Source organism: Cydia amplana, chromosome Z (genome assembly GCF_948474715.1).
Source record: "Cydia amplana chromosome Z, ilCydAmpl1.1, whole genome shotgun sequence".
NCBI classification, from domain to species: domain Eukaryota; kingdom Metazoa; phylum Arthropoda; class Insecta; order Lepidoptera; family Tortricidae; genus Cydia; species Cydia amplana.
Genome location: NC_086096.1, coordinates 2,288,448 through 2,303,238, shown reverse-complemented (window position 1 = coordinate 2,303,238; position 14,791 = coordinate 2,288,448). Strand labels below are relative to the sequence as shown.

General features: G+C 38.7%; 1 protein-coding gene and 1 long non-coding RNA gene across 3 annotated transcripts in view; one reads left to right on the top strand and one right to left on the bottom strand.

Moving 5' to 3' along the window:
* The window catches only part of LOC134660882 (adenylate cyclase type 6-like), a 284,528-nt gene that overhangs the window by 185,937 nt on the left and 83,800 nt on the right, over nucleotides 1–14,791 (bottom strand). The window contains exon 3 of the mRNA XM_063516728.1: nucleotides 8,945–9,124. Coding sequence (XP_063372798.1) covers nucleotides 8,945–9,124 — 180 coding nt within the window. The remainder of the gene's footprint in view (nucleotides 1–8,944; nucleotides 9,125–14,791) is intronic.
* The window catches only part of LOC134660963 (uncharacterized), a 230,232-nt gene that overhangs the window by 199,437 nt on the left and 16,004 nt on the right, over nucleotides 1–14,791 (top strand). The gene's annotated exons all lie outside the window — the stretch shown is intronic.

Here is a 14,791-nt window from a genome sequence, read left to right as displayed (position 1 = left end):
CATGACGAATCCATAAGGGTTCCGTTTTTTGCCATTTGGCTACGGAACCCTAAAAATGGTTTAGGTTAAGTTTGAACTGCGGCCCTCGCAGAATTGCAAACCGTGAAATAATTGGTTAGGTTAGGTTAGAACTGCGACCTCCCTAGAATAGAAACTTAAAAAGTTTGTAAAACTTTACGTTATCAATCATTAAATGAAATATGACAAAAAAATTATACAATATATTTATTTATATTTGATAAAATTGTATGAAGTATTACGTTATACAAAAATATATTATAACAAATGTCATTATAAAACATGTATTTATACTAATTAAAAATTATATTACAGTAGGCATTATATCAATGACAGTTTAGACGAAATCACAATATAACAAAGGAAACATATAATAAAAATTACATTATAACGTATAACAATATATCAAATGGCGTTATAACAAATGAATGATAGTTTTTTTATAATTATATTAAGCATTACACACCCGAATTCACCAATCCACCCCTTTCGAATGAGTTCTTCTGATTTTAAAATAATTAAAAAATATTTTTTACCATATTTTTACAAGCGTTTGTTTTATTTAAATTGTCTTGTTAGTAAGCGCCACTTGCATCATTCCACTAGCCCGGGGTTAACCGGTTAAACTGTTAACATAGTGTCAAATTGTACTGGTAGCCCCGGTAACTCCAGGTTAACCCCGGGTGAGTAAATAGTGCAAGTGGCCCTTATTGTGTACATTGACAAAATATTTTTTTTTTGCTAAAATAGTTATTTGTACAACAAGAGATCAAAGTTTGATATTTCTTCGAGTGCTTATTTTGAGTCCCGTGCAAGCGAAAGATTCTATACTACTTTAGAATCTTGAGCGTAGTAAGGGACTCAAAAGCGCATGAGATGTAAATAACTTTGATCTCGCGTAGTTCACAAAAGTTTTCACCTCAGCAGTGAGAACATATTAGAGAACCCGAAAAATGTATTCCTTCTTCATCACTTACCTATTCACTCATGTTTTCTTAAGATATACCAACAATTAAGTTTTCACCTCAGCAGCTCGAACAAGGGTACTTTGCTACTCAAAAACGGTGAGCAAAATCGCATTTTGCTCACTAAGTGAGCAAAATCGCATTTTTCTCATTTTGTCTCACTCAGTGAGCAAAATGCGATTTTGCTCACTGTTTTTAAGTAGCAAAGTACCCTTGTTCGAGCTGCTGAGGTGAAAAACTTATTTCTTAAATAAAGTGAAATATACTGGCCAGTGTTTCCATCAGAATAAACACTCAATGAATCCGTTCAGTGACACAAATGATGGATGAGACATTTTTCCGGCCGAAAGAACAAATAAGTAAATATACTATATGCCTAATTGATGGATCGTGACATAAGGACGTTTTTAATATCACTGCAATGTGTATATTACTCACCTAGTGTGAAAATAGGGTCATTGCTGCTGATGTGCCATCGGAAACTTAAGAAATTCCGAAATTTCTAAATGCGTAAATTTCGGAATATTCTCACATTTCATTCACTTTCTTCAGAAAGTGTATCTGTAACTACTATTAAGTTATTTCGCTTTTACTGAACTGTGACGAGGTGGGCAAAGTTAAGTGAAAGGGCAAAGTATTATACTTTTACGGCACCTACATCACTGGGTTGTGCCCCGAGTTAGCACAGGTATCATATGTAGGTATGGCGTGTATTTGTGCCCACACAAGCAATACCGATAACACCACATGTACCATCACGCTCCGCGATTGTTACCTACGCCATTTAGAGCTCTAGCTAGTTTGGACATTCCATGGGGTAAGTATGGAACAACCAATTTAGCTAGGAGCGTAAATGGCGTAACAACAGTGGTGACTGTACGAATGTTTATTCCACATTGTTCAACCGTGCGTTGCTTGTCGTTGTTTACGTAGGTACCTATCGGCGACGTTTACAGCTTTCTGGAGCGGAAAGTTGTTATTTAGTATACTAGGACGGGAAACGACAGTTCTAGAGGTGTTTAAAGGGGCGCACTGATTACCAGTCCGCCGGACGATATCGGCCTATCAGTTAGAACAAAAAGTTGACCGTTCCGAACAACTGACAGGCCGATACGATTGAATGAAAATTACCTACCTTCGATCAACACGGAAGGGAGACGGCATTCGCACTATACCTATCCCCTCTGCCTAGGTACAAGATCAACTGATCTAGCGCGGGTAATAAAACTAGTTGCGCTCGGATTTTTAACTAAGTACACCGAGTCAAAACGCGCGAGTGAACGCAGCAGCAGAAAAAATGCCTAATTGCTTGGTTTTTTGTTGTAAAAAGAGGTCGGGAACATGAAATTTAGAAGAAAAAAAGGGTAATATTTTTGTTACTTATCATACGTTTAATTACATTTAAACACAATTATTATATTTTAGTCTCTTGTAATTGCTGGATTTATCGATTTTGCTCGCCCAGTATCTACAAATTGCGGATCGGTCGAGCGATAAATCCGACTTCTTATCTCTCAGAAAACTATAAAATTCTTTGACGAAAATGTGTTAGTGAGCGTGTTGTGACACTTGTGATTCGTCCGTACACAAAAACAGATCGAGGTGTGCAAGATTTTTCTGTGTAGTGTGTTATTACAGATTGGATTTTGTACGTAAGTCTGTGAGAAGTGCGACTGTGTGCACGTTCCCCCCCCCCCCCCCCCCCCGCGAAAAATGGCAGAATGATTTGTATATTAAGATATCGCTTGGACCTATCCCTTCCGACGTGTCAGAAGCCCGTGTTGATCGAAGTTACCTACACTAGGCTCTGGCTAGAAAAATCATTTCTTTCCGGTATTTAATAATAATTTTCAATTTTATTCTTATCACGAATACAGCAATAGCTACGTTAACTTTTCAGCCAATTTCCATCCTCATTTTAAACTTGTGATACCAACAGAAACACATCTGTATAATGTTCAACTATCTATTTCAGACAAATGGAAGCCTAATAATGGGTGTCCGCCTAGCACAGTCAGAAGCAATAGTACCTAGTAGCCTTATAAATATCGTTTTCAAAATGATCTGTACAGTCTGTTGGGAACGCAACTTTTGTATAGGTAAAATATTCTTTATGCAGTAGCTAAACGCAGCCTTGTTGGGCTCGGCTATTTTTCAGAGGCTTTTCTAAAGCACTTAGGAGCGCTCCACATATTTTGTAACGCAGCCAATTAGATACACCAAAATTTAAACCACCTTTTTACTGTTCAATTTGGCTAGATCACACTTTTGTGAACCTCCATATAATAACCACCACTTCTACACAACCGTGTTGGCAAGAACCCTTGTAACCAGTATCTTTGGAAGATTATACGAGTATCAGTCGACTTATATATATATCGAAGCTTTTTATTTGAGTCGTGGAAATCGAGACGTACGGCGGCTAGACAGTCTAATGTTTCTATACATAGAGATATATTATATACACCTCTTTTTAATAGTCTGTTCGGAAAGATAAGAGTTGTGGATTGTATTCCACGACTCTGCTCTTTCCGCACAGACTCTATATTACGCTGTTTAAAGAGGCCCACTGATTAACAGTCCGCCGGATGGTATCGGCCTATCGGTTAGAACCAAAAGTTGACAGTTCCGAACTGATAGGCCGATACCGACCGGCGGACTGTTAATCAGTGGGCCCCTGGACCCGTAAAGAATGAAAGATACTTTTCGACGCGTAGTCTGATACGTGACGTTTGATGCTGACTGTACGTCCCAACTCTGACACGTACCAAACAAGCCAAAGGACAAATGAAATGACGATCCATTCTAACGTTTAACTCACGTAATGTGAACCCTATTCCAAAGCCTTAAGGCCTACGGTCGATTCATGTTAGTACTGACAAAGCGTCAGGTATCAAAAGGTTTAGGAGCGTTCATTGGAGCTTGGAGCTTTTCGGCTGAATGGAGCCGGTCGGTTCCGGCCGTGTGTGTCTGTCATTGGTTGTGTGAGGCAAGACTAGCCGACCAAAGTATCTTGTGCCTTGATTAAAACGTTTAAAATTTCGATATTGAAAACTAGATTTTTGCGTCAGCCCCTCTTGATGTTGTTAGTACTGAAAAAGCGTCAGGTATCAAAAGACTCAGGAGCGTTCATTGGAGCTGTTCGGCTGAATGGACCCGGTCGGTTCCCGCCGTGTATTTAGCTATCTGTTGGTTGTGTAAGTATCTTGAACTCGTGATTTGTAATCAGCTTGCACTTAAGACACTAATCCCTTACTAATTTAAAGTGTACAAGGGAAATATATTGTGAAACACGCATCACCAGCGATTTTAAAGGACGTGGCTTCAACTTTGAGGGCGTCCGCTAGCTGGCGCGGTTGCACGGAGCGGGTGAGCGGGTTAACGAAAAATAGTATGCGTTGCTAACTGGTACGGACGCGTGCGGCGGATTTTACCTACAATGGCACCCGCGTGCGTGCGCCCGCTCCGTGCACCCGCGCCATCTAGCGGACGCCCGAATTATTATTCTTGTCTTAGCGGACCTACCTACCTATCTCTCAACTTGTTGTTTTCTTTTTCTTAATAGGATCGCTTAGACAAAATAGTTTTATTACAAGTGCAAAGTGTGTTATTACTTATACATACCATGTATGTACAAGTGCCGAGATGTATCTTACGAGCCGTAGACGATGAGACAAGTACATTCCATTAAATTTTGTACACGAGCAACAAACAATGTTTTTTACCCTTTAGCGACCCCGAGCCCTAATAATAGAATTATTAGCCCTAATAGAGCCCTAACGGAAGAAAATAAAATAAAATACAGTTACTAATTAATTAAGTATGGCAGTGAAATTTAAATCATTATTATTTAAATGGAACAGAGTTGTTTTTGTTTTCGTTTCGTCCGATTTTGTAACAAAACCTTTCACAGTCGAAAGTACCTACTCTTAAAAGGATTTAATTAGGGTGTATAAAAATTACTCACCCAGGCATATAATAAAATAGAATAGAGAATATAGAGAGGGCGTTTATTCGTGGCAAAAAAAAAGAAGAAAACAACACGTAAACAACTTAACGAGTTCAAAAGCACTATTTTCAAAAATCAGCTGGAACTGTACTTTCTATCTCTGCCTTCAGTTGCCATTTTATATATTGTAATATATGGGCGACCGAGCTTTGCTCGGAAAACATATAAAAACTTAAAAATGCGCATTTTCCCAGAGATAAGACTAGATCGATTTTTCGCCCCCGAAAACCCATATAGTAAATTTCATCGAAATCGTTAGAGCCGTTTCTGAGATCCCCGAAATATAATATATATAAATAAATAAATAAAAATACAAGAATTGCTCATTTAAAGATATAAGATATAAGTATAGATATATTATTATGTACGCCAAGCGGAACGTCAATCCCATACAAAATAACACTTCACGCAAACGTATACGTGACGTCTCGCTATCGAATGAAATTCACGCTAGGGGTGCCGATTCTATTTGAAATTGGCACATCTTACTATTACAAACAACACAATACCAACTGTTTCTGTGATCCCCTATGAACCATCTATCCCCGGGAATCTCTTGTGTGTAACTCTACTCTCCCCCTCATCGATATAGGGAGGCTTAATCCAAAACCCAAGCTAGCGTAAACCGGTGATGACAATTTCACCTAATTATAATTTCCGGTTTATACGGTCGCCATCAGACATATCAGAGCGGCCAACGTGCTCCATGCATTTTGTCGTGATAATAGACACTGTTCAGATATTTGTGAACACCTCGCCACCCCGATATATCTGATGGCGACTGCAATAAACTGACAATGAGTTTGAAGATTACCTATACACTACAGACAAACTTTGGAGTAGGTATAGGTAGTTATTTTATCATCTTCCTCGCGTTGTCTTGGGTGTCTTTGCCTTTTGCTCGGCTCATGGGAGCCTGGGGTCCGCTTGGCAACTAATCCCAAGAATTGGCATAGGCACTAGTATTTACGACTGCCATCTGACCTTTCAACCCAGAAGGTAAACTAGGCCTGATTAAGATTAGTCCGGTTTCCTTACGATGTTTTCCTTTACTACTGGTAAATACCAGTAGCTTTTCGGTGAAGTAGTTTTCGATCAAATGATATTTCGTACATAAGTTCCGACAAACACATGGGTACGAGCCGGGGTTTGAATCCGCGACCTCCGAAATGCAAGTCGCACGATCTTACTGACCTGAATTTAGACAAAGTATATCACTCGAATACGATGCCTTATCGCAAAGGATAATAGACCCTTGAACAAAGATTACATAAAACTAGAGACAGACATGCCACTCTTATCCTTCTAAGGTACCCAGCAATACAAATGACGTTTTTGAAACTCAAAATCCCATACAAAATGACACTTAACGCAAACACGTACGTCAGGTCACACTATCGAAACTTACACAAGGGGTCTCTTATTCGTGACAGTCAAATTTTAACAAGTACCTATATGCTGAAGTAAAGACTGACAAAATTATATTTGACCTCGAGATAATGTCTTATAAGCAGCTTACATAAGGCAATAACGTGCGTACGTCATAATACATAGTCAAATAAAATGTTAGTACGTCATGTCAACGACACGTTTCAAAACATTGTTTATTGAAATATGTACTACGAATCCTTAGTTATTTTATACACGATGATTTTTAATCGGTGATCAGGAACATTTTTTTCTAACTCAGTAATTGATGTAGATCACGTTGAAGTCGTAATTATATGGAAACAAACTTGTTTTTTTTTATCATATATTTAATTTTGAGATCAATTTTATCCTAAAATCCTTGTCACTCTACTAATCGGTATCTATGAGTTATAGCATCTTTACAAACTTAATGGCAATTTATAATTTACGAGTAATAACTTAAATTGTCATTGTCATTGTCATATATGCATAAACAAAGTCATAGATCCGTCAAATTTCCCGCCATATCGATGGCACTTGACGTATCGTAGTTACTTCATGTAGGATAACCATGGATTTAGAGGTTATTCGTTTTAATTATGTTTTAACTTTCAATCAATTAAACAATGAGATAATTGCGTGAGACCTAGCCTAATAAGTTTATAATTTGGGCTAGATATTAATATTTTTCTACTCCAGGGGCCCATTTCTCGAACGGTATTAGACTAATATTATTAGTCTACGAACTGTCAAATCGTATGGGTTGCCATGACAACACACTAATAATATTAGAGTTCGAGAAATGGACCCCTGATCACCGATTAAAAATCATCGTGTAGATGTAAATGTTTTTTTGCATTAAACATTTTTTTTCTTGCTTCTATGATTTTTTTGGAAATTTTTGCGGTAAAATCTTGTTTAATAAATTGTTGCATAATATTATGTATTTTTGTTAATTGCGAAATAATTTTTTCTTGTTTACATTAGTTACATTCGATGTCTTTCAACGTCACTCACATGATTCTGGCGACTAGAGGGCGGCTCAGGCGGCTCAGGGTACCAAACGGAGTATATGAGGTATATTTCTTATCGGTGAATGGCAGCGTTGTCAAAGAATATCCATGCCAATAAAATAAATTAGTACCACTGAAAATAAATTAGTATGTACCACTGAAAGGCCAATTTTTTTTTACGTAATCTGGGACAATGGCCCCAGCCCGAGGGACAAAAGACACTTTTTTAAGCGATTTATCTTAGCACTAGATGACTTATTGACCCTTCGGAACATTTTATTAATCATTACCCTATTGGCTTGGCTGTGTGTGCGACAAGGCTCCGAAACCGGTTAAATTTCTAAACCGTTATTCATTTATTGGCGTAAAACCTTTTCATTCCGGTTTCTTTCGTGAAACCGATTTTTGTAATTTGTTTTTAGGGGTTTCATGGAATGCTGGTCAGATTAACGTTTTGAACAATAAAATATATATTTCCGAGCTCATATAACCCGGCAACCTTCAAATCCAGGGTGAACAGGCACCTTCTGGGCAGGCTCGCTCCATCGTAGGCCACATCTTCGCTTCGCCTCGGCTAGTCTGTGGCCATGATTAAGCCCATTTATAATATAAAAAAAAAACGGTTTAAACCTACGCACGGTGTTTATGTTTACGCGGCGGTTTATGCTCGTCGCTTGTTGAATAAACCGGTTTATATTTATTAAATGTAATGTATGTATGTATGAAACATTTTAAAATGAGAGCGTAACAAGATTGTATACCAATGCCAATCCATGCCAATGTCAGAACCTAAGATATAACAGATTCTCGAGCAATTTATCCTTATAATAGAGGGCCTATATCTTGGGCGGAAAGTGGCATTTGACACTGTTCTCAATAAAGGTGCCTTATTATAAATACGGGGTGTTATACAATACATAAATACAATTACAGTGAAACCTGGATAAGTGAGACTTCAAGGGATGAGCAGATTTGTCTCACTTAAAGAGGTATTCCACTTACCCAGGCTCTCAGTTAGCCAGGTACAAATTTGTTATGAGAGCAACCCTGAACCCCTAGTGTAAATTTCATTCGATCGCGTGACGAGCGTTCGCGTTTGCGTTATGTCTAGTTTTGTATGGGATTTTGAACATCGCGCCAAGCGGGACGTTCTGGAATCCCATGCAAAATGACAATTAACGCAAAATCGTACATCACGTCATGCTATACAATGAAATTTACAATAGGGGTTCATCAGAGATCAATCAAGGATTTGTTTTGCTAAGTAAAAGTTGATCATTTTAGCAATGAGTAAAACTGCGTATTTACGAGTACGTCTTTGTAACACCTGTTATATTACACCCAATATGCAGGATTACTTGTATGCGGGTCCTTGGTGGAACCTTCTTGTTCAGACAACAAGGTTAATACCAGCGATCAAAAGAATCGTTCTAAAGTTGTTACAATGTGGTCGCCCTTGTCCAGGATAATAGCATATATTGTTACATTTCGAACTTTCTTGCTAAGAATATAAGGTTCAATTCACTTACCGCAGTAGGACTCTTCTTGGTCTTCGAGAAGTGTTCGATCACTTCCCAGTTGGATTTCTTGGGGGCGGGCGTGCCCGCGGGGGAGGGGGAGGAGCGGTGCGCGAGCGCCGGCGTCGAGCGACCGGAGTCGTCGCGGGGCGCGCCGCGCAGAGACGCGCAGCGGCGGCCCCGGAGCGCCTCCTGACGAAAAAAAAATAGTTGTAATCCTACTATTTTAAAGTATTATTTTTGTTGACTCGTAGAAAACGTCCTGTATCACAATAGTGATATAATCAAGCTTTTCAATCTCGTACCCAATAAGGCCACTCAGCAAGCTTCTGCCCTTACCACGGTACTCGACTGAAAAAAGCCTCCATTATATCACGATTGTATAATACTATTTAGTTATTTAATGGATGATCATAGAGAAGCATGTCCTTCCAACTTGCATGGCGATGTCACAAAAAATTGCAGTGCAAGTACAGAGGGCCTACCGCGAACCACGTTCGACGTGTTACCTCCCTGTCACACTTACGTACGAATTTACAAGTGCGACAGAGAGGCAACACGTCGAACGTGGTTCGCGGTAGGCGCTCAGATATTTTTGAGTACATTGGCCGCTCCGATATATCTGATGGCGACTGTACAAGTGTACACCCAGCTGCAAAAGTGCATGGGTACTTTATATGAATAACTGCGCCAAAAAGATTGCAAATAAAAATACATAGGTATATTGTTACGCGACGATTATTTAATAATATTTTGCTTAATGCTTAAGTGATAATCTAATGTCATTATAAAACATATTAAACAGATTAGATAATACACCGAAGTAAGAATAATGCAATAATAGTTATTTACGATACAATTGTGGAAAAGAGGAAATTCGAAACGAGTGGCGATTAGTCGACACGAGTTGCGAATTACCAATTCGGACGTGTATCGTACAACGTTTTAAGGTACACTTTAAACTTTCGACATACGCACGGAAAGTGCTATTTCCCGCACTAGTTCGGGAAAGTAGCACCATATGTACTGTAAACATATTATTAGATGAATGTGCAAACGCCTACTTAATCCTATGGCTTAGCACGCACTGCGGTTTTTAAAAAGCGGTTCCGCTACCGCAAAAAATGTAACGTACGGCATTCTTTATAAGCGCACGCACTTGCGATTTAAGAATGCCGTACGTTACATTTTTTGCGGTAGCGGAACCGCTCTTTAAAAACCGCAGTGCGTGCTAAGCCTTATATCTTAACTGCAACTACTATTTACTGGCTCCTCACCACCATCATTGGCCTTACAAGCAGTCTCAGGTAGGGTGAAAACGTTTTTCATGGCTATGTAAGCCAATACGGGAGCGGAATACACGCCCATGCAAGCGTATAGGAGCGGCCTTAGTGCACGCTGCTCAAATCCCTTGGGAGCTCGACGCCACGCTGCACGTCCCGCCGAACGCTCCGCTTAGAGCGTCCACTCAGGCCTTAGGCTTAGCACGCACTGCGGTTTTTAAAAAGCGGTTCCGCTATCGCAAAAAATGTAACGTACGGCATTCTTTATAAGCGCACGCACTTGCGATTTAAGAATGCCGTACGTTACATTTTTTGCGGTAGCGGAACCGCTCTTTAAAAACCGCAGTGCGTGCTAAGCCTAAGTCCTAACAAAAGTATCATGTGACTCGGTACATTTCATTCGATAGCGTTTGCGTTAAGTTTCATTTTGTACGGGATATTCAGTTTCCAAAACGTCCCGCTTGCTGCGCTGTTCAAAATCCCATACAAAAATAGACATAACGCAAACGCGAACGCTCGTCGTCACACTATCGAATGAAATTTACACTAAGTGTAAGGCTTAGCACGCACTGCGGTTTTTAAAGAGCGGTTCCGCTACCGCAAAAAATGTAACGTACGGCATTCTTAAATCGCAAGTGCGTACGCTTATAAAGAATGCCGTACGTTACATTTTTTGCGGTAGCGGAACCGCTTTTTAAAAACCGCAGTGCGTGCTAAGCCTAAGTATATTAAAGTGAAAATATATGTGTGTGTGTGTGATATTGAATATTATTTGAATATATTATTTGCTGCAGGGAAATCGGGCACGTGGCGCGAGCACTTCGATGGGGATATGAGAGCCCAGGCTGAGAGCTGGCTGAGCGAGAACCTCGCCGACACGGACCTGCGTTTCCCGACCCACGACTAAAGGCCTGTGCACACCGGCTGCCTGTGCGTAGACGTGCACGTGCATGTGCGCGTTGTAATATACGGATCCTTATGAGAGACGGCACACCGCTTGCGTGACGTGTGCGTGCGCAGCTCCAACATTTTAGCGCACGCTCACGTGCACGTCTACGCACACGCAGCCGGTGTGCACTGGCCTTAAAGATTATAACACTGTGTTTAAGAGGCCCGGTAACGATTTTAGAGCAAAAATGTAAAATTTATAGATTTAGTCGTTGAAATTATACACCTTTTGTTACGTAATATCTAAATAACGAGTATTGGTTTTTATTAGCACGTCTTCTCATCTTTTGCCTTTTAATAATAAGGTCGCAAGCGTGCGGCGTGCGGCACCGGTAATATATGACGTGAAGGGCAGTATTTCAAAATTCATCAAAAAATTATGGTGGTAAATTATACAAAATGATGTATAAGAACAGTTTCAGGAAATGTTGTAGATTGTTTAAGTGTCAAAATTACGTTGAAATTAGGTCGATTTTCAGAGAAATTGGCACTTGTTTTGAAGTAATTTCTGGTGATAATTGATTACGTCTAACTTTCATTTACCTACTCTTGTTCAATATCATATTATTATAACACAAATATAGTCTATATATTGTAGATAAATTGCAGGATATAAATAATACAACAACACCACTTTTTTCCCGATCCTGCGCCGCTTCCTGCCAATTATCAGCTTGAAGCTGACGCAGATCTGCTAAGGTACCTTTACCTGTGGGACGTCACATTTTATGTCAAATGCATGATTGGTCTCAGAGAATATTACGTGCGCGGCGACGCGAAAGCATTCGAGTGAGTGAACCGAACTACTATACCAGTGACGGTTGAATGGAATTATTTGACCAACGGTGTGACGATTGATTGGTTGATACTGATTTGTAGAATACAGTCCAGGAATTTGATTACTATACCACTTTGTACAGTCAAATCCCATATTTCTTATGTGAATTGAGAACTATGGGAAATAAGTCGAGTAACTTGTTTGCACCCATATTTTTACATTGGACTCTACTTTTTCACAAAGCTCAAAGCTTTAAAACATATATCAAGTCAAGCCAATTATCTGGTACTAAGTACTAAACCATGTATCAAATTGATGCAAAATAAACCATTCCGGATATCCACCCGAACCCGACTATGTAATGACTGTCATTACCATCCACTCGGCAATTAATGATCGTTTATTTGGTGCAACCGAAATTATCTGTCGGTGCATGAGGCCTATCTATAGATTGATAACCCGTTTCGGAATGCATGAAGGTTCATATTACTCTGTAATCGAGCGCGTCAGTTAACGTCTTGGGCGGTACAGGGGTTAATCATTTTATTTGAAATATCAGCAATTAAACAAATTTTTGAGTATTCATGTAAACTGGTAACCGAAATTTTTAAGCTGTAAAGGACGCCCCCTCACCTATTACGTGGTCAATAAATATGTCATTAAAGTTAGAATCTTAATTCTAATCTTAATTAAACTTGTAGTTGTTATCTATAACGCTGGTTTCAATTAAAATGTATAATTAAATATAGTGAAAAGTTTGTTGTACATATTTAATGAAATTAATAAATAAAAAATAACACTATTAGTGCATATAAAATAATTGTATTGTAAAAATTATTAATAATATTTGTATTGTAGTACCTCTGTATATTTAATTGGGATCTAATATAATATAAACAAATGATTAAATTATCATATTATTTTATTTAGTTCCATTCCCCACATATATAATAGTATTATGGATACTATGGTCAGTATAATAGTATAACTTAAGATTATTACATAATTACTGAGAGTTTATCGCACGTCGCAATATCGGCTAAATACCTACCTAAAACCTCCTGCTGATCGTGCACACAATGCAAATGGCAAAATAATTCAACCGATTTTCGAGCATTAGTCTCCCGGTAATGACCTCTCAATTCTCATTACCATCCGGCCGGCAGGTAATGATGGCTTATTTGGTGCAACCGAAAGTATCTCTCAGTGCATGATAGGCGGAGAGCTGGCCTGCAATTCAAAATAGTTTTCACAAGTTTTTTTTTAATGGTAGTGTTGCAGAAGCAAGTTAGCCTAAAAATACATAGCAACATTTATAAATACTTATACAACAGCTGGGTAAACATTTCACTATAATATCATCATCTCCCTCGCGTTGTCCCGGCATTTTGCCACAGCTCATGGGAGCCTGGGACCTGACAACTAATCCCAAGAATTGACGTAGGCACTAGTTTTTACGAAAGCGACTGCCATCTGACCTTCCAACCCAGAGGTGAAACTAGACCTCATTAGGATTAGTCCGGTTTCCTCACGATGTTTTCCTTTACCGAAAAGCGACTGGTAAATATCAAACGATATTTCGTACATCAGTTCCGAAAAACTCATAGGTACGAGCCGGGGTTTGAACCGGCGACCTCCGGATTGCAAGTCGCACGCTCTTCCGCTAGGCCACCAGCCAGCAGCTATTTATTATAATAATCTTAAAATAAATAACTATAGGTACTACAATATATATATAACAAAGATGGTTCAGCCTCAATGGTGGTACCTATTTGGTTTTTCTTCGTTGTTTTATTAAAGTGAATACCTATCTTGTTCCAGTGTTAGCTCTTTGTGTATATCTATCTACCTAATATACAACCACCTGCCTCTATTACTGAAAATACGCGCACATTTCAATGGCTCTCCGATCTTTGAAATTCGGTTTGTTTTTTGTTTTGTTTTATGAACAAAAGATACATGTGGTACAATTCAACGTCGAATTTTTCATTGTTTAATTTATGTAAGAGTTTTTGACACATTGTTTATGGTCAAATGAAAATTGTATCTTAATATATACCTATAGGAAAACTATATATTTATTTTTGTTCAAGTGCCGTACAATTCTTTTGAAGTCGGTTAAAAATGAAAAGGAAATGTAATCCCTTCTTAAGATTCTTAAAATAAATGGGTAACCATTAACTGCTAATTAATTTTCATACCTTCCCACACAAACCCTTAATTAACCCTTTTGCCTTTTAATTAAGTAATTTTTGATTGTCCACGGAATAATTTAACAAAAACTTTTCACAAAAAGAATATGATTTTAAAGGAATTACACCAGGTGACGCAAAAAGTGGGACCAACTCCGTTTGCCCCCTTACGCTTGCTGCTGTTGGTTCTTTTCCTCAGCGATTTTTAAGCGTGAAGAGGAATTAAAAAAAAACAAGTTTTTTTTAATATTTACTTTATGTTACCCTACTTGTTGTACATAGTTACTGTCACGGACTCATGGCATATTAATCACGTGATTTAATACAACCTCTTTGTATTTGCTGGCTGGCAACATTAAAAAAAACTTACATAGACAATGACAAATCTCATAAGTCATAACCATAGATGGTAGTATTTCTATAGATGTGGCCTACCGCGTGCCCCCGTAAGGGATAGACATAGATGACGTCACAAACCCGGGGATACCATATAGGTAACAATTACCCCAATATTATCAAATATTGGGGTAATTTTAATCACGTTCGCGAGTTGTTCGCCTACGTAAGACGCAGCGATAAATAAAATATCAATGAGCCAATTTTCTTTTTTTTTAATTTATTTAGAAAACAAACAGCCTTTTACAAATAAGTCTTACAA